Source organism: Bufo bufo, chromosome 7, assembly GCF_905171765.1.
Source record: "Bufo bufo chromosome 7, aBufBuf1.1, whole genome shotgun sequence".
NCBI lineage: Eukaryota > Metazoa > Chordata > Amphibia > Anura > Bufonidae > Bufo > Bufo bufo.
In genome coordinates, this window is record NC_053395.1 from 189,456,783 (window position 1) to 189,477,708 (window position 20,926).

The 20,926-nt window shown below is 43.7% G+C and overlaps 1 protein-coding gene across 1 annotated transcript in view; it reads left to right on the forward strand.

Moving 5' to 3' along the window:
* The window catches only part of ABCB11 (ATP binding cassette subfamily B member 11), an 87,215-nt gene that overhangs the window by 34,377 nt on the left and 31,912 nt on the right, over nucleotides 1-20,926 (forward strand). The window contains exons 13-19 of the mRNA XM_040439518.1: nucleotides 3,633-3,758; nucleotides 6,723-6,926; nucleotides 7,166-7,336; nucleotides 10,701-10,881; nucleotides 11,041-11,116; nucleotides 14,710-14,854; nucleotides 19,001-19,150. Of these exons, the coding sequence (XP_040295452.1) occupies nucleotides 3,633-3,758; nucleotides 6,723-6,926; nucleotides 7,166-7,336; nucleotides 10,701-10,881; nucleotides 11,041-11,116; nucleotides 14,710-14,854; nucleotides 19,001-19,150 (1,053 nt within the window). The remainder of the gene's footprint in view (nucleotides 1-3,632; nucleotides 3,759-6,722; nucleotides 6,927-7,165; nucleotides 7,337-10,700; nucleotides 10,882-11,040; nucleotides 11,117-14,709; nucleotides 14,855-19,000; nucleotides 19,151-20,926) is intronic.

Here is a 20,926-nt window from a genome sequence, read left to right on the forward strand (position 1 = left end):
CTCCCTTTTTGAACGTGGTCGGGTTGTTGAACTGCATAAGCAGGGTCTCTCACAGCGTGCCATCGCTGCTGAGGTGGGACGCAGTAAGACAGTCATTTGGAATTTCTTAAATGATCCTGAGGGTTATGGAACAAAAAAGTCAAGTGGAAGACCCAGCACTGAGCCGGAGGGTCCAATTGGCTGTCCGTCAAGACACTGGACGATCCTCGACCCAAATTAAGGCCTTTACTGGTGCTGACTGCAGTCCCATAACCATCAGACGGCATCTGAGACTGAAGGGCTTCAAAAACAAAAAACGTCTTCAAAGACCTCGTCTCCTTGAACGCCACAGAACTGCTCGTTTGGACTTTGCAAAAGAACACCAAACATGGGAAATTTAAAGGTGGAAGAAAGTTTTATTCTCTGATGAGAAAAAATTTAACCTTGATGGTCCTGATGGTTTCCAATGTTACTGGCATGACAAGCAGATCCCACCTGAGATGTTTTCTACGCGCCACAGTGGAGGGGGCGCCATAATGGTCTGGGGTGCTTTTTCCTTCAGTGGAACAATGGAGCTTCAGGAAGTGCAGGGGCGTCAAACGGCAGCTGGCTATGTCCAGATGTTGCAGAGAACATTCCTCATGACTGAGGGTCCTCGTCTGTGTGGTAACAACTGGGTTTTTCAACAGGACAACGCTACAGTACACAATGTCCGCAGGACAAGGGACTTCTTCCAGGAGAATAACATCACTCTTTTGGCCCATCCTGCGTGTTCCCCTGATCTAAATCCAATTGAGAACCTTTGGGGATGGATGGCAAGGGAAGTTTACAAAAATGTACAACAGTTCCAGACAGTAGATGGCCTTCGTGCGGCCATCTTCACCACTTGGAGAAATGTTCCCACTCACCTCATGGGAACGCTTGCATCAAGCATGCCGAAACAAATTTTGGAAGTGATAAACAATAATTGTGGAGCTACACATTACTGAGTTCATGTTTGGAAGTTGGATTTCTGTTTTGGGAGGGTTTCGTTTTTTTTGGAGGTGTGGTCCTAAACTTTTGATCAGCTGAAAAACAGCCTGTTTCAGTTTATTCGTTGTTTTCCTTAAATTGAATGCTCAGAAAATGTTTTGACTCACTCCCATTTATTCTTGTTGCATGTTGAAGCTCTACTTGGAACCTTGTTAAGATCCAGCCATGCTAAATATGCCATTTTTCAAGTGGTCTTAAACTTTTGATCAGGACTGTATTTGAACCGTGGTTGGATTTGAACGCAGATCCCTAGTGCTGCAAGGCTTCTTATTGCAGCTTGTTTCTAGTATGTTTTTAACTATTTTAATTTGTCTTTGTCATGGTTATATTTGATCATTATCAGATGCAGGTAGTGTTTTATAGTATTAATGGCTGATGGTGCCTAGATGTTTGTTTTTGTAAAAAAGTTTGCATATTTATTTTTTTACTTTTCTTATATTTCCTCTTACATTTCAATATAATACTGATAGTGATGTAGCAAGCATTTTTTCGAGAGTGACCTTAGTGACTGTCCAAGGTACAAAATTTAGACTTCAACCTGCATTAGGGACAGAAGAAGAATGTGGAAAAATAAGCAGACACGATACAATTAACCCTAAATTATGCACAAAATATGCCAATTATTGTGCATTCAGGCACAGCCGCAATAGTACATGTTTGCCATTGTTTCTGGAAAAATGCCATTGCAGTATTCGATACAGTTTTTTGAGTCAAATTCAAGACTGAATCCACAGGCAAGGCAAAAGTATAAGATCTTCTTTTCTATTTCTCATTCCTTTTGAATAAATGTCTAGCTTTGATTAAAAAGGCTGCAATAAAAATTGTCGGGAAAGCTGCAACGTATTTCCAAAAGAACGCGTGAAACCACCTGAAAGTACAAAAAAAATGCATTACATTTTCTATAATTATTAAAATACTTATACTTTATTCATCTGCTTATGGAATAAAAAGGTATATGAAGAAAATTAAAGGTACCCATCAGGGGTGCACCTAGCCTTTCTGCCTCCTGAGGCGAAAACTGAAACGGTGCCCCAACCCCCCAATGCCAATTTCTTAACCTATCCCCTTCCCTCTAGCCCTCCTGTTAAAGACATACTTGGAAAACATTACATACAGCGCTACAAAACATACTGGGTAATACAGCGCCACATACTGTGCCCATTGTGCTTCCCAATACTATACTGCAGAAACAGATAATTCCCCTTCCACTGCCCCCCTCCTGCCCCTACCTGGTGCTGCCTGAGGCAATCGTCTCACCTCGCCTCACTGGTGGTGCACCCCTGGTACCCATAGAAAAAGTTGATAGAAACTGAAGATTTATCCAAAATGAACCTCATCCATTGAAATTTAACATGAACAATCGTTTTAGCTGACAGATAACAGACCATAATCATCTGAAAAGAAGTCAGCTGTGCTTAATATTTTGTCCTATAGTCGGACGAAAGATCCTTCGCTTTTGAGACTGAAAGATCTTTCTTTGAAAAGACGTTCCCAGAAAGATCTTTCATCCATCGCCCAGTTTTATTGATCATATACAGGCCGTTTGAAGAACCCTAACAGCCAATATGGACAAAATTGTGTCTGGCCATGTCTGTGAAATGAACGTTCACTAGATGATTGTTTGTTCAACTATTGTTTAATCATCAACCAACTTCTGTCTAATGTGTATGGCCACCTTAAGAGGCAGTTGATTTAGCGATTATTTTGAGTTACAGGGGTTTTCTGGGACTCACTGGGTCCTGCAACCCCACCTGTATTACACATAACTTGTCTGTAGAAGAAAATTAGTTATATATTTACCCCAAAGTAAATATATAAAAAAGCAGCACGGTGGCTCAGTGGTTACCTAGCGCTGGGGTCCTAGGTTCGAATCCAACTAAGGACAACATTTCATGGAGTTTGTATGTTCTCCCCGTGTTTGCGTGGGTTTCCTCTGGGTTCTCCGGTTTCCTCCCACAATCCAAAGACATACTTACAGCGCATCGAGGCCCGAAGGGTAAGACTGCGTGTACACAAGACTATACATCATCATCATCATCATCAAATTTGCATAGATCGTCTTCTCGGAAACCCAGTCACAAGGCGCTCCTCCTCTTGAAAATCCAGCTTCTGCTAGAGTCATGTCCTTTACTAGGTTTCCAACCTAGACTATGGACACGACATGAATTCCACTGTGGACGGGGCCAAACCTATTCCTCTCCCTGGTGCATGCGCAGCAAACTTTTGAAGTCACCTCATCCATGCATGGGAGAGGAATAGTTCTGGCCCCATCCATAGTGGAAGTGACGTCCTGTCCATAGGCCAGGCTGGAAACCTGGGAAGAGTTGTGACGCTGACAGAAACAGAATTTTCAGAAGAGTAGTGTCAGGTGCCTGAGTAGCCGAGCCACATAAATTTGGGATGATAGGAAGGAATATTGCAAGCTTTCTTCTACAGGGGAGTTATGTGTAATTAAAGTGAGTTTGCAGGACCAGGGAAAACCCCTGTAATATTATTAGGGTCAATGGTAAATGATTGACGTAGACAGGCAAAATTAAAACGTTCAATTAACCGTTTATCTATTGTAATTAGTCTGACTGGGAGGCTTGCATCATACAATGTTGTTGCTTTCAAATCCACAGATTTTGAGTGAAATCAATATTAGTATTAAGCCTGGTGAGACCACAGCTTTTGTTGGACCTAGTGGTTCTGGAAAAAGTACAGCAGTGCAACTCATCCAAAGGTTTTATGACCCTACAGATGGAAAGGTAACTGTATACAGAATGAGGTTTACTATTCACAAATGTCTCTACTTGGAGTCTGGGTTCAGGGTGGCGTCTAGTGGGGTCATTTACTGTGAGAAAATTATCAGTTCTGCTGGAAAAGTACTGGCAAGGGTTTATTGTTCAGGGCGCACACACACAACCTGGAGCCAACAAAGCTGTCCTCTTCTGCATTAGCACATTATTTGTAAAATGTAATAAGAACAGTTCAAGGGGACCTCTCTCCACTTCTGACATGTCTGGAAGATACCCGTGGTAATCATTAAATAATTCTGGAGCGTCTTTTCTTACGATTCTGCATTGTGCCGTTCTTCTAGTAATATAGTACATAACATAGTACATAAGGACGAAAAAATACATTTGTCCATCCAGTTCGGCCTGTTATCCTGCAAGTTGATCCAGAGGAAGGCAAAAAAAACCTGTGAGGTAGAAGCCAATTTTCCTCACTTTAGGGGAATAAAAAATTCTTTCCCGACTCCAATCAGCCAATAAGAATAACTCCCTGGATCAACGACCCCTCTCTAGTAGCTATAGCCTGTAATATTATTACGCTCCAGAAATACATCCAGGCCCCTCCTGAACTCTTTTAGTGAACTCACCATCACCACCTCCTCAGGCAGAGAGTTCCATAGTCTCACGGCTCTTACCGTAAAGAATCCTCTTCTATGTTTGTGTACAAATCTTCTTTCCTCCAGACACAGAGGATGTCCCCTCGTCACAGTCACAGTCCTGGGGATAAATAGATGATGGGAGAGATCTCTGTACTGTCCCCTGATATATTTATACATAGTAATTAGATCTCCCCTCAGTCGTCTGTTATTCTTCTTAAATATTTATGAATAAATTGACAACTGGGAGTTGCCATTACATTTGTAATAGAGGTGGGCCGACCATCTAATGTTTGTAGGAGACTTCCGAATCTCCCCCTACAGGCTCTACCCTGACGACTTAGCTTCCACTTTTGCTCCCAGGGAGATAAGCCGCCTGCTTGAGGTGACTGGCAATGGCTTTCTCACCTCTCTCATCCATAACACATGCATGCTGGTTCATATCATCAAATCCCATGATCCCAGCACATTTGGTGCTTTTTGCCATCCTCAACCACTTGAGAGAAATGACACATAATACTCAATTTCTTCCTTGCTTGTTTGCTAATATTACTTTGAGGGGTATTGTTTAACACATCCCATAGAAAGAGGCATAGAACTAACTTAAAGTGCTCTTTTTCACTTCCATCTAGACCTCATAGTTGTGCAAAACACCAGAATAGTTTTTTGTTGCATAACATTATGTAATGTTTTAATGCTTTGTAATGTACCAACATATCTCTGTATGGCTCGATCAGGGTTAATAAGCCTGACTCTCCCTCTGTAGGAAGTTAGTTTTTGGACTTAGGCTACTTTCACACCTGCGTTTAGGTGTCCGCTCGTGAGCTCCGTTTGAAGGGGCTCACAAGCGGCCCTGAACGCAGCCGTCCGGCCCTAATGCATTCTCAGTGGAGACGGATCCACTGAGAATGCATCAGTCTGCCAGCGTTCAGCCTCCGCTCCGCTCAGTGAGCGGACACCTGAACGCTGCTTGCAGCGTTCGGGTGTCCGCCTGGCCGTGCGGAGGCGAGCGGATCCGTCCAGACTTATAATATAAGTCAATGGGGACGGATTCGTTTGAAGATGACACAATATGGCTCAATCTTCAAACGGATCCGCCCCCATTGACTTTCAATGTAAAGTCTGAACGGATCCGCTCAGGCTACTTTCAGACTTAGAAATTTTTCTAAGTTATAATGCAGACGGATCCGTTCTGAACGGATGCAAACGTCTGCATTATAGGAGCGGATCCGTCTGATGAAACATCAGACGGACCCGCTCCGAACGCTAGTGTGAAAGTAGCCTAAGGTTCGCCCCTAGCTCAGTTGTGCGTTAGGTGAGAAATTGAGAGGGAGCTATATGTGCTCACTCCTCAGAGCACTAGGCCTGAACTCCAGAGAACAACCATCTCTGAGAGAACTACTGAAAGAAAGTCATTTACTTCACAGTATTCCAGGAATAGAGAAAGGAAAGAACTAGAAGGCCCAGAATCTGCTTGGCTGAGCACTGGAGTCAGCCAGTAAGGTATTTGCTGTTTACGGCTGATAGAAGCTTTACTGCAGCGAGAGGGACATTGCTAAGACACTTTTCACTCTTGGACATGGTCTGGCCCACTCTCTTAATCCTGTACCCCTCAGCTGGGGATTACAGTCACTATTGCAAGAATAACATTGCCAGCTTTAGATTTTGCAGAGAGAGACTTTGGAGAGATAGAAGTAAGGAGTACTGCAATCCCTATTCTGGCCTATATCTATACATTGCTACCTGGAAAGATTTGCACTTGGAATACTGTTTTGATACTGTTGGATGTACTACAACCCCAAGTCTGCACTTTAGTAAAGAGAGACATTTACCTTCTACAATTGGCCTGGTTACTGACTCCAGCACCATTTGCTGACCACAGAACCTACATCTCCTGCCTTGCACCCACGCCAAACCTACAACACCAAGGGCACCCCATCTACCATCAGGCAGAAGCCTCAACAGCAGGGTGTGTCCCGACCAAAGAAATTGTGTGCTCTCCTATCACTGCCCTGGACCTAGGGAGCATCATTGTGAGAATTGCCACTGTGAATAATTATCACAGCCAGAGCCACTACCACTACTATCCTCTGCTCCGCTCCTCCGGAGCCAAGACAATTGCAGCTCCTTGGGCTATCTCCATGGTTTGTACGCCATATCCATTAGGATTTTCTATGCACTGGACATTTACAGTTGCAGAATATCTAGGTGCATAGTCATAGAAAGGGATGTTAGATGTCTAGGATGGAGAAATACAGTAAGTGGGAGTTAAGTACATATGGATAGGTATGTTGAGTAAATTTTGTAAAATTTGTTCAAGGTTTTCCATCTTCACTCCCAGGTCACCTTAGATGGACATGACATCCGCACACTTAATATTCAGTGGCTGCGCTCCTTGATTGGAATAGTTGAGCAGGAACCAGTATTATTTGCTACAACCATTGCTGAAAATATTCGATATGCCAGAGACGAGGTCACTATGGATGACATTATCAAAGCAGCAAAAGAAGCTAATGCCTACAACTTCATCATGGATTTACCAGAGGTAAAATGAGGCAAAGAGGATTTTCTTTAAATGCCACAGTAATTTTGCAGGACAAGGCGTTACCTAATTCAATTGTGAAAGAGATTAAACCCCTTGGTTATTTTTGAGGAGTGATTCCATTATCGAACTGCTTATCTCAAGAGAACTGCAATTTGGTTAGAATGTTATCTAAAAATGGTTTACGTAAAAAAGTTTGAAATCACATTTCAGTATTTTGTTGGGTATTTCTTCTTTTGTAGAAGTTTGACACCATGGTTGGAGAAGGTGGAGGACAGATGAGTGGAGGACAGAAGCAGAGAATTGCAATTGCAAGAGCCCTTGTCAGAAACCCCAGAATCCTCCTCCTTGATATGGCCACGTCTGCTCTGGATAACGAGAGTGAATCTATAGTACAAGAAGCACTGAATAAGGTTGGTTCATCCAAAGGTTATACTTCATTTGAATAGTCATGGATACATGCCTCAAAATGTCATCATTTAGCAAAGACTGATAAGATGAAGGAGGAACTGTACTCGGGTGGAGACAGGAGTGCACACAAAAATCATAGGGCTCCATAGCAAAACTTAGATTGGCCTTTCATATTTAATTTCATGGCTGTCCTAATTTTTTTAAATACAACCTTTTTGGGGTTTGAGCTCTGGAGTTACAAATCTTCACTTCCCTTTATATAATTGTGTCTTCCTGAAGCCACCACTTGGGGGAAGCTCAGTGCATAAGGATTTATACAACTGTAATTGACCTCAATGGAATCTGTAAAACATGTTGACGCTGTAAGCTCCCCCTAGTGGTGGCTTCTTCCAAACACTATTACAGGCCTCCTACTACCAAGGGCTCTATAGCAGTCACTTTGACTGTCTTTATTGAAGGCTCACTGCTGCATGGAAATGTTTCAGTCTGACATTAGATTCCAAAGGGACTGCTCTCTGAGTCAGAAAAAGGGGCATGGCACCACAAACAAAACATAATATTCTGAGTTCATTATAATAATACAATTTCATGACAATAAGTACTATAGGAACATCATTAAGTGATTTTCTACATAGTATGGAATGCTCCTTGAAGCAGCTGAGAAAACCAGAAAACTATTGAAACACCCTGAATATAGTCACAGTGACAAAGTTCCCGATTCCATTTAGTTTCCATATAATAGAGAATGACTGTGTAATGATGTAGACATCCATTGAATCTAATCCAGCAGAAATGAGTGGGCTGACTATTCCTACTCTCAGGCACCACGAGAACTAGCTAATTCCAAAGTCATCTTCGGCCCATGTGGTTAACATTACATGATAGTGACAATGACACCGAATTGAGAAAAACCCCAGTGGCTATGAAATATACTGTAACTTTTATGATGTTATCTTGTAGATTAGAGATAGAACTGATAGTGGGAATCAGTAGGAACTCTTATCTTATCTTGTATATCCATTATCTCCATCTCTGCAGGTAATGACTTGATAGCATTGTTACTTAGCACAATATTGTTGGAAAGATTAGTTCGAGATTGAGAACAAAAATTACCATTACATGTGTTTGCAGTATTATATATAATGACTATTGAATGGTGACCATATGATGTATCGTGGATAACACAGGTACAGATGCAGCCAAGGCAACAAGTTTATGATATATGTTCTCTTTCTTATGCCATGCTTTGAAGATAAGCCATAATATGCCCATCTATAACTGACCATACCCTTTAAAATAATGTAGTCTAAACCCACCAATAATGGTGGGATTGGCCCAAAGTGAACCGGAGCTGCTCAATAATCTACTGAAGGCATAAATTCTGCCCAATCCCCTGAAGACGCCGGGTGACCGGCGAAACATGCCAGGGGCAGACTTTGAGCACGTTGTCTTTTAACACAGATAGTAATACAGAGAGGAACTATGTAAGGGTACTTTCACACTTGTGGCAGAGGATTCCGGCAGGCAGTTCCGTCGCTGGAACTGCCTGCCGGATCCGGCAATTCGGATGCAAACTGATGGCATTTGTCAGACAGTGTCATCTGGAAAAACAGATCCGGTATAATTTTTTTTTGCATTTTTAAAGGTTTGCGCATGCACAGACCAAAAAGCCGGATCCGTTTTTCCGGAACATTTCAATGTAAATTAATGCCGGATCCGGCATTCCGGCAAGTGTTCAGTATTTTTGGCAGAAGATAAAACTGCAGCATGCTGCGGTATTTTCTCCATCCAAAAAACGTAAAAGGGACTGAACTGATGCATCCTGAACGGATTGCTCTCCATTCAGAATGCATTAGGATAAAACTGATCAGTTTTTTTCGGTATTGAGCTCCTAGGACGGAACTCAATACCGGAAAACAAAAACGCTAGTGTGAAAGTACCTTAAAAGAGATTATGTATAAAGAAAAATTAGACTAAAGATAGTATCAGCTTAGTTGCAGTAGCAGCACCGGTGGCGGCGCGCAGCCATCGACGCTTCAGCAAGTGGAATGTTACCACACCATATTGTTGAAGCTAGATAAAGATAGCGGTGTCTTCATATAGTCATCAATTATCTGCAACCCTACTGAGTCTTTTAATACTTATGTTCACCACCTCTATAATATTTTATGATAATAAATAAATAAAAGTGAAGTTTTAACTACCAGTTTACAAAGCGTTGGTGGAAAGGATGCTCTGCAGCTGGAAAAATTACAGAGGAGAGCAACTAAACTGATAAGGGGCCTGGAGGGTTTTAGTTATGAAGAAAGATTAAAAGAATGTAATTTATCTAGTCTTGAGAAAAGACGTCTAAGGGGGGACATGATTAACCGATACAAATATATAAATCGGCCCAAAAAAAAATACGGTGAAAAACTGTAAAATGTAAAATGCCCTCAAAAGACAAGGGGGCACTGCATCCGACTGGAGAAGAAAAAGTTCAGTCTCCAGAAGCATCAAAGCTTCTTTACTGTAAGAATTATGAATCTGTGGAATTGACTTCCTCAGGACGTAGTCACAGCAGGAACAGTAGACGGTTTTAAAAAGGGTTTAGATGAATTCTTGAAAGTAAATGACATTAATGCTTATGAAAATGTGTAGAAATCTGAGTCTCAATTCCTTCTGGGATTCGCGTCCCCACCTATCCCTTGGTTGAACTTGATGGATGGATGTCTTTTTTCAACCATATTAACTATGTAACTATGTAACTTCTGCAGTGGCACAGGTGCTAATAGAGCACATGTAGTATTTTGACAAATTGTGAATTCAGTATTCTCCTTCTCCTTGGGGGCTCTGTTTTAGAGATAGGTGCGGGTCCCCCCCCCGGGTGTCAAGTCCTAGCAATATGCCACCAAAGTGCTAGATGGGCCAACTCCTTTTATATCTACTTTGTCAAAGTTGCTGATTGCAGTATACAATGTCTGTCAAGAACATTCCATTGGAAACGCCATGTTCTCTTTGATACCTTCCCAGTGCTGGAACTGAGGAGCTAAGTGCTCATCCCTCTGTGCATTTTGCCATGGTACCAATACATATATGGCATGGTGGCTCAGTGGTTAGCACTGGTGCCTTGTAGCGCTGGGGTCCTGGTTTCAAATCTAACCAAGGACAACATCTGCATGGAGTTTGTATGTTCTCCCCGTGTTTGCGTGGGTTTCCTCCGGGTTCTCCAGTTTCCTCCCAAGACATACTGATAGGGACCTTAGATTGTAAGCTCCAATGGGGACAGCTTGATGCTAATGTCTGTAGAGTGCTGTGGAATATGTCAGCGCTTTATAAGTGCTTAAAATAAATTGCATATACCGTACATTGCGCTTGCTTTTATAGGTAGCTAGCGGAAGGACAACCATTTCAATAGCTCATCGTCTCTCCACGGTCCGGAATGCCGATATAATTGTGGGATTTAGTGGTGGAAGAGCAGTAGAGAAGGGGACACATGAAGAACTGCTGAAAATTAAAGGCGTTTACTTTACTTTAGTCACCTTACAAAACCAGAATACTTCAACAGGTATGTGAAAAATAATACATACAACGGGTTGTTAGTAAGTAGAGTCTGAATGGTTGCTAAGAATTGCATGGGCCCAGTATGTTGCTGCACTGATGCTCTGTTGTAAATGATGTTTTGTTTTTAGCAGAATTTTGATATCTATTTTTATTTTTATCAAAGAAAAAGTTGCAGATGAAAACCCTGTTGTGGAAAAGACACGGACATTCAGCAGAGGAAGCTACCAGTCAAGTTTCAGGTCTGTTATTTGATTTTTTAGTGCTATGTAGATAAAGTGCAATCATTTTATAATGAAACATCACATGGTTTTCATTTTCCATCATTTTCAAGACCTCTGTTCACTCTTGGTAGATTGAATCATTCTTGTTTATGTTCTTTAGATTCAGGAACTAAAAACATGACTAAGGGCTCTTTCACACTTGCGTTCTTGTCTTCCGGCATAGAGTTCCGTCGTCGGGGCTCTATGCCGGAAGAATCCTGATCAGGATTATCCTAATGCATTCTGAATGGAGAGAAATCCGTTCAGGATGCATCAGGATGTCTTCAGTTCCGGAACGGAACGTTTTTTGGCCGGAGAAAATACCGCAGCATGCTGCGCTTTTTGCTCCGGCCAAAAATCCGGAACACTTGCCGCAAGGCCGGATCCGGAATTAATGCCCATTGAAAGGCATTGATCCGGATCCGGCCTTAAGCTAAACATCGTTTCGGTGCATTGCCGGACCTGACATTTAGCTTTTTCAGAGTGGTTACCATGGCTGCCGGGACGCTAAAGTCCTGGCAGCCATGGTAAAGTGTAGTGGGGAGTGGGGGAGCAGCATACTTACCATCCGTGCGGCTCCCGGGGCGCTCCAGAGTGACGTCAGGGCGCCCCAAGCGCATGGATCATGTGATCGCATGGATCACGTCATCCATGCGCATGGGGCGCTCTGACGTCATTCTGGAGCGCCCGGGAGCCGCACGGACTGTAAGTATACCGCTCCCCCGCTCCCCCGCTCCCCGCTCCTACTATGGCAACTAGGACTTTAATAGCGTCCTGGCTGCCATAGTAACACTGAAAGCATTTGGAAGACGGTTCCATCTTCAAATGCTTTCAGTACACTTGCGTTTTTCCGGATCCGGAGTGTAATTCCGGCAAGTGGAGTACACGCCGGATCCGGACAACGCAAGTGTGAAAGAGGCCTTACTGCCGTAGCTGAGGACTTGTTAGATTGTATCAGTTTAAGAAATTCTATGTGAACTACACATAAACAGAAGGACAAGTCACTTTTCTGTCCTGGCTCCAGAGGTAGATATTGCCTCACTGACAGCAAGCAGAACTCTTGAAACAATTAAGAATTTAAAAACAAATAATAAAGTTGTGTTATATTTTTAGATGCAATATTTCTTCATAATTGCATGTTAGACTGGTTATATTGCATTTATCCTTATGGTTATCCATCATACAATACAAATGGCTTCTGCTGTAATGTGAACTAAACCAAAATGATTATCCATTGTCACTAGAGGCTATGTTGCAATGTCCATTGTATTGGTAGAAGCTGTGACACCACAGAAGCATGTCCTATTTTGTCCGTGATCATGAATCCCTCACACACGTTATAGTCTAGGGGTTATATGCCATCACTGATCATCAGTAGAAGATGCTTTGGAAACTAATTTTCAGTCTAGCAATGTCCTTGGAATATGGATGACACGTGGACCAAACATCCTGGGCATCTTTACGGATGAACTACTGACCATATTGTCAATAATGTCTTCACAGACGCGTGAAAAAGGGCCTAATATGTTTACATTTTATCAGATGGAATGGGCTTTTCAGCATTTAGCTGCCAGCCTGAAGAGACAATTCATCAGGTCATTACAAAAAGAAACATGGTTAACATGAGAAGAATGTATCTGATGTATGGTAGTTTACCATAAGCTAGAAAGGGCAAATCAATGTAAGACGTGTCCTACTCGTAGGTCAGCCACATGCAGTGCCCGGCCTTGCAGTATATTAGTATGCAGTGAGGAGTATTGGTAAACCATGTAAGGAGAAGAGATAAATCCAGCACTTGGAGAATAAAAAATCTTTTTTATTAGGACAAATTCAAAAAGTTCACAGGCATACATTGCGGGTCCCCGTCCCCGCCTGCCATTGGCTGCCTCTCCCCAACACCAGATGTTTTCATCCGCGCACGGGGAGAAGCAAAATCGGCGGTGCTGGGCCCAGGAGCGGTTCAGGGCCTATGGGGGAAATTTTTTAGTCTCGGATAACCCTTTTAATCTGCAGGCAGCATGTTGTAGAGCAGGAGGAGCTGAGCAGATTGATATATATTTTGATGGGAAAAGATTCAGTACAACTTGTATTTTTTCCATTTAAATTTCTGCTCATTCTGGGCTTTGAAGTCCAGCAGGAGGTTGTCACGGACGTTCTCGCGACAGGTGGCAGGAGATCGGTTTGATCTGACATATTTTCTGTTTGGATCAAATGACGTCTGTGTTGTTTCTGGTGCTTGTCGCACCTTCCTTCCCCAGGTGTGGCTATTATGGTCATTTTACCTTCTCTATTTATAGTTGGTTCTCCCACAATGCTGTGCGGTTTATAGCTTCAGTTTGAGTTGTGGATAGCTGGTGTGTGGATCTCAGCTGAGTTCCTGGTGCTGCCATAGCCACTTGAAGTTAAGTGTTTTCTTTTGTATTTTGTTTGGTTGTTTTATGTGTGGCATTTCCCTGTCATTTGTATTAAGGCCTGAGGGAGACTCCTGTTCGTCCTTCCTTTTGGAGGAACAGGCTGTCTCAGTCCTGACATTAGTACCAGGGTCCTATAGGGTGAGTTAGGACATTAGGTATTCCTGTGTATGAATTCACCTACCTCTGGGGTCTGTTCATACTGGTAGTTAGTCAGGACTTTGATTAGGGTTTTACCAGGGGGTGTCCATCTCCTTTTCCTAGTTTCCAGCCTTTAATGCCTCACCCCTTTCCCTCATATGTTCGGTGTGGTGTTTCCCTCCCACACCCGAACGTGACAGAGGTCCTATCAGTGATTGACAGCTATCTCTGTATACACAATCATAGAGGGAAGGCTGACAATCACTGATAGAACCGCCTCCTGGACTTCAAAGCCCAGAATGAGCAGGAATATAAATGGAAAAAATGCAAGTGGTACTGAATCTTTTCTTCTAATACATGCTACATCCAATTCAATGTGAAAGGTCCCCTTCAAAAGCAGAGGTAACAGAGCTGAATTTGTTGTGTAAATACTTATTTTTTTCTTTAAAATTTTCTAAAAGTTATTCCCAATATTTTACTTGCCGTCCTGCAGATACCATATTGTAAAGGCAAACAGCTTTGCAGCATCAGCCCTGCTATACTTGATGCATGGTAGACATATGGACATACTAAAGCACTTTTTTGGACACACATCAGAATTTTATTTTTTAAATCTTCTGTTGCGTGTCTTGTCTGAGTTACATGCTTTATTGTAAGTCTGAAAGAATACCTGTCAATACAAGTAGATGTATGTTTGATGTAGTAAATCAGTGTGTAATCTTCATATTTGGGGACTCTGCATATTTTCATTATGTAACTGAATGGCTGAGCTCTTATCATGCTGTGTGCGCTGAACAATCAGATTGCTTCCCCTGCTGCTCCCCTCTATCTTTCACAGCAGTCTGGTACACAGGCAGAGATAGAGAAGCTGCAGCACCATCCCCCTCCTCCCATCCCTTTGTTTTAAGTTTCTTTGTTACTAAAGACAGGCTTTTTTTTAAGAAGGTATGTGACAACCTCAAACCTAAATGTAATCAGAAATATATGATATCACTTATTAGTGCCATATATGTTTTACAGGAACACCCTTCGTCTTCGTTCCAAATCCCAGCTCTCTAATGTCTTTCCAGATGCCCTATCTGCTACTGTAAATGGGTCACCTGGTCTACAAATAAATGATACCGATGAGTCAGAGGACCTTGAACAATCACAGACTCAAAAGAAGGTAACAATGACATCCCTGCATGCACTTCAATACCTGGATCAGGGCCGTCTTTAATTTTGATTGGACCCTGGGCAAGAATTTACCTGGGCCCCCTGGATCCCACCTTCCCACACCCTATCATGCAATCACGCCCTCCACCACAACACACAACACCCCCCCTTCTCCAACCACCCAGCACCCTTACTCACATAAAACAAGTAATATATGGTATATAATATAGCTTACAGTGAATTACTGTAAATACTTACAGTTCTGAAGACTCCAGCAGGCTCAGGATCAGTGCTCTGTGCAGCTGGGCTCAGGGTTTGAAGTGGGCACCACTCTGCAGTTCAGGAAGGAAACCGGAGCTTGGCTCACCCTAGCATTACATTGCCTCCGCGTAACGTCACGGCGCGCGGCGTACGCAAAGGGCAGGGGAGGTCGGAAGGAAGAAAGTAAGTCCTTCACTATGCGAGCCATGCCGCTTGCATAGTGAAGGATAGGATCGGGACACGGAGCCGGCGGAGCAGAGGCAAGATATTTTACAACGATGTCATTGAATTTGTGGGGAGTGGCCAGCAGGTGGCCGTGACGGTCATATTGGTGTTTGACCGTGACACGGTTGCCGTGCAGACTTGTTGCTTGTGGCAACGTGTTGTTGGCAGTTTGCATGTGCACTTCCCCTTTTAGGTTTGCCTCCCTGCTGTTTGGTGAGCAAGGGGTTAACTTTCTTGCTAGTGGGGATTAAGGTGTTTCCTGGGTGTGACCACGGGCTTGATATATACCTGTGGCTTGCTGGCTGAGGGCAGTTGTACTACAGCCTTGCTTGGTGTTGGAGCTTTGCTCCTTGCCTGGGTGTTTCTGCCCAGTCCTTGAGGGCCACCTTATGGAACATAAATTGTCCTCCCTTACGTACCCTCCATGTACCTTTACCCTCACTTGTTGTATGTGTGGTGTAAGTTTATGTTCTGGTTGTGTGAAGCGTTTTGTTGGTTGTTACATGTCTGGGCTGTTGTTGGTGTTGGTCCCTGCATGTATGCTATTCATCACCCAGGATGTTGATACCTCCGGAAGGGGGCTTGTTTCCCGGAGGGGTGAACCATAAATCTGGATGCAATGCTGCCTATTGCTGCTGTGCACCTTGCTGTGTGCTGGATTCCGGTGTGCGGTGTTGTTTGTACGGTGTCCTATTTTGTGTGTGGGTACCTGTACTTATGCACGGGTTCCAGTCGTGGTGGCTGCGGCAGGTAAGTGTTTTTCTGGTGTTCTTATCTGCCGACTCTGTTTCTGTATTCAGTCATCCACTTTTCCCTGCAGCTAGGCCTGTGGAGACTCTGGTTCATCCGTGTCTTTAATGAACCTGTTTGTCTCTTGTCCCTGTCTACTAACCTCAGGGATATTCAGGAATTTCAGGGTTCTGAGGTTCCAGTGTATGGGCCCTCCTACCTTAAGGGTCGGCTCATACAGTTAGGAGAACAGGGCCAGATTTAGGGATGCTATAGGCGGTGACCAGCTCCCTTTTCTTGGCAGCCTGGTCTAGTTGCTACCCCTATCCCTTTTACATTGTACGGTGGGGGGTTTCCCCCACTCCCCACTGTGACAGCGGGGCTCAAGAGACAGCTGCCCCTTTTGCCCCACGTTAAAGATCTCCCTGATGGGGGATATGTGGATGACACTGTTATGACGGATCTGTGGATGATGTACTGTTATGGGGGATCTGTGGATGACACTGTTATGGAGGCATCTGTGGATGACACTGTTATGGGGATCTGTGGATGACACTGCTATGGGGCATCTGTGGATGACACACTGCTATGGGGGATCTGTGGATGACACACTTGTATGGAGGATCTGTGGATGACGCACTGTTATGGGGGCAACTGTGGATAATGCACTGTTATGGGGATCTGTGGATGATGCACTGTTATGGGGGCAACTGTGGATGACGCACTGTTATGGGGCAACTGTGGATGACACTGTTATGGGGGCATCTGTGGATGACGCACTGGTATGGGGGCATCTGTGGATGATGCACTGCTATGGGGGCATCTGTGGATGACGCACTGTTATGGGGGCATCTGTGGATGACGCACTGTTATGGGGGCATCTGTGGATGATGCACTGTTATGGGGGCATCTGTGGATGACGCACTGGTATGGGGGCATCTGTGGATGATACTGTTATGGGGGATCTGTGGATGACACTGTTATGGAGGGGATCTGTGGATGACACATATATTGCTCTGGAGCATGTGTCCTGGAAGAAGACCGCAAAGGTTACAGCGGCTGGCATAATGAGTTCTTCGGCAATGCAGCAAGGAATCAAAGACCAGCCAAAAAAGCCAGTCTTTGTAAATGACCCCCAGTGCCTCTGAGATAACTTTTTGCCTGTTTGTAAGAGGATGCAGCTGCGCTGATTACTTGGCCTCTCAGTCGACCTGCCGGTCCTCATGCACACGACTGTAGTATATGGACATCACATGTGTTCCGTTCCGCTTCCCCGCAAAAAAAGTTAGAGCATGTCCTATCCGCAGTTTGCGGACCGCAAAACACTTACGGACGTGTGAATGGACCCTAACCTGCATTGTTTGAGGCCAGCACACTGACCCATTGATTTCTATGAGGCCATGCACACATCCAGATTTTATGTGGATCCGAGTGGCCATTCCACAAATTCTAAAACGTGTCCTATTCTTGTCTGTGTAGTGGATGAGAATACCCTTCCTATTGATGGAAGTCAGAAAAATGCGGAATTCACACAGAAGGTATCCGTATTTTGCAGATCCTTTGTTTACAGAGCAAAACACGGACATGGCCCTCCGCCAGTCACTTCTTACCTTTGCCTAGCGACTTTACTATAATGTATAGTCACACACTGACTGACACAGGATACATATAAGAAAAAAATAGATCATTTGAGGACCAGTTAAATAAGCGGGGAATGTATATCCCAGTATGCATGTATGATTAAGATGTGACTGTTATAATTTGCAGCAGCATAGCCATCCCAGTGTAAGGTACAACGAGTCTAGACACCTTTTACTCATGAGAACTAGCCACACACGAGGCTCTCCCCATCTACATGTGAATGAAGCCCGCCAAACACTCATTACAGCACCAGTCCCTGGAGCAGCCTGCAGGAGTTTAGCCTCAGCTGCGACCTGTAGCTGCGCTTTGTATACCAGGGGCTACGGAAGAAAGTGAGCTGCCCTAGTGATGATGGGCACGGAGGAGTACTGAGCATGGCACACAATGTGCAGAACTTTACCCCGGCATTTACCCTCCCAATTACCTGCCACGTCTGCCTAGGCAAGGACAGGGCCGTCTTTAATGTGGCGACACCGTCACGGAGCTGCCTTGGGGCCCCCCAGGATCAACTGGACCTGGGGCAACTTCCCCTTTTGCCCCGCGTTAAAGACGGCCCTGACCTGGATACATGTCAATTCAAAACCAGGTGTAAAAAATATATAAAATCTGATCTACATAGAGCAAAGTGGTCCTGTCCGTTTTCTGAAGAGCATCTATAAGATGGCCATGGCGTTGTCTCATCCTGTTTTGGGAGCTGTTCAAAAATGCTCACCATCCGTATGGCAATTAAGATGCCTTCAAGCTGTGCTTTTTCATGTGTCGGAACATGACATCCTGGGACTGGAGCCAGTCAGCAGTACTAAAGCACAAATACTATGATCTTCATTAGAGAGATCTGTCTGGTGATCCCTTTAAAAACTGGCAAATGCTTCTCTCACCTCTGGCTAGGGTGAGCCAGTGATAAAATAGTACATTATCATGGTGCAATTAAATATTACATAACTCAGTGTATGCTCCTTGGCAGGGAAATTTTCTTTGTAGCAAGTATTATTTTATAAATCAAATACATCAGCTTTTCTGTGACTGTTTTAGAAGTACCAGTTATGACCAACAGGTGGCAATGTAGAGACCTCAGCTTTTTAAATGTACATTATTATCCCCGGAAATATGTGTCATACAATAACAAATGCATTATTTTGTTGATATTTTTTTATTTATTTTAAGAAAGGAATATGAAATGATGGTAATGGAATTACACATGGAAAGTCTCTACTTAACTTCAGATCTGTCACCTGAAGCTACCTTTCAATGTTAGGTGCTTAGACTAATAACCTTGTTATTGTAACCTTATGATTACCAGAAAAAGAAGACGAAACAGAAGAATGTAATTATGAGGATACTGAAGTACAATGCTACAGAATGGCCATACCTTGTTTTAGGATCTATAGGAGCAGCCATTAATGGAACCCTTACTCCACTTTATGCTCTTCTGTTTAGTCAGATACTGGGGGTAAGTAATGACCCTAAACCAAATAATCTCACCACAAGTGATTCCACATTCTTACACTCACAATGACACACCAGTATAATAAACATTGGTGGTGCAGTGGGCCCCCCCCCCAATATAATAAACATTGGTGGCGCAGTGCGCCCCCCCAACACCCCAGTAAAATTTCTGCAATAAATCTGCAGTGTGGGAATACACTCTTAAGGATCCTTAGATCCATTTGATTTCTTTGAGCTATTGTCAGAGCTATTGTCAGAAACGCGTAAGGACAGGAGGGTAAGGACAGGAGTTTCTGACAATAGCTCAAAGAAATCAAACGGATCTAAGGATCCTTAAGAGTATATTCCCACACTGCAGATTTATTGCAGAAATTTGAAGGTGCATTGGTCTTGCAGAAATCCATGCACTTGAATTGACCCAGGAGGGGATAGGGTAAGGACAGGAGTAGTCATGGAGGCAAGAATAGGAGTAATAGTAGTCATGGTAGTGCAGCGGACCGGACTACAGGGGCAACGCGTTAGGCACAGTGGGCCGATGGGGGTAGTAGTTCATCTACTCACGGTTAGCAGAGCCTCTCTGGGCAGGCGTGCAGTAATGGGGAAGACGGCACTAAATCCTCCGGGGCACTCTCTATTGCAGGGAACACCAGCCAGATGGTGGTTGAGGTGCCCTTGAGGGTAATGGGTATTTAAGGTGCTTTGGTGGCTGGGCCCCTGTGTTGTTCATGACGCCAGCACCATAAGGTGCTAATGTTATCCAATAAGGGCATTCTCCCTCGTGGCATGCAAACTCTCTGCTACATTATTTGATGCAGGATGCTCTCCTGAAATATTCAGGATCACTATGTTCCAGAAGGCATTTAGTGAAAAAGGATAATTATGGCCTTTAATCATCCAGTTGTGTCCAGGTACCTTTAAGTTCCTCCCGGTCACTGATGCTTGTGAAGTCCCTTGGCTAGGCTCAGATCTAATCTACACTAGACTTTCGCTATATTCGTATATAGACTCACTTGTCTGTGCTGGGCTGCTGTGACTACTTGGTCTGTCCTTTCCAGGCTTGATCAGGGCCTGGAGGAAAGAAAGACAGCTACATCTTAGACTGAGCCGGCTCTCCTCCTCTATAAACTTCCTTCTCCTCTCTGCTTCCTACATTACTCCTCTTGAACTAACTTTATTAGCAAACCCCAAGCTATATATAATATGTGGCGCCAGCACCACCTAGGGGCGAATAGATGTAATGACAATGCCAGACTGAACTTAGGAATTACAATACATTGAATACATATACAGAAATGTAAGGGGACCACCTATACACACATAAGTGAGACACTGCAGTAGCAGCTCTCACTCTGGCATTACCTAGGCAGTGCAGTGATGGTGGTAGTTGAGGAGCCCTTGGTGGTGTTAGTGGATTTTGGGACAAAAAGCAGATACTGGGGAGGAGTGAAGGTGCAGAGTGATAGTGCAAGGCAATGATGAGGCTGGATTTGGGGTAAAAAGCTCACTGTACTGGTACTGTACTAAGGCAATTTAAGGAAGATGACATACAAAGGTACTGTACTTGCAAAAGTGACCAGTCACTCCAGATTACAGGCACAGTTGTCTCAGAGTTGTATATAGGGGTCTGAGCCATACCATGAATGATTCTCTGAGTCTCTACAATTAATTCAATCAAACTTCCCAAACTAGCAAAGGGGTCAAAAGCCTTTCTCCGAATTAATACTCACTTCCAAAGTAATGCTAAAATGCCAAACTGCCAGGTGCAGTCTTTAACAAAAGG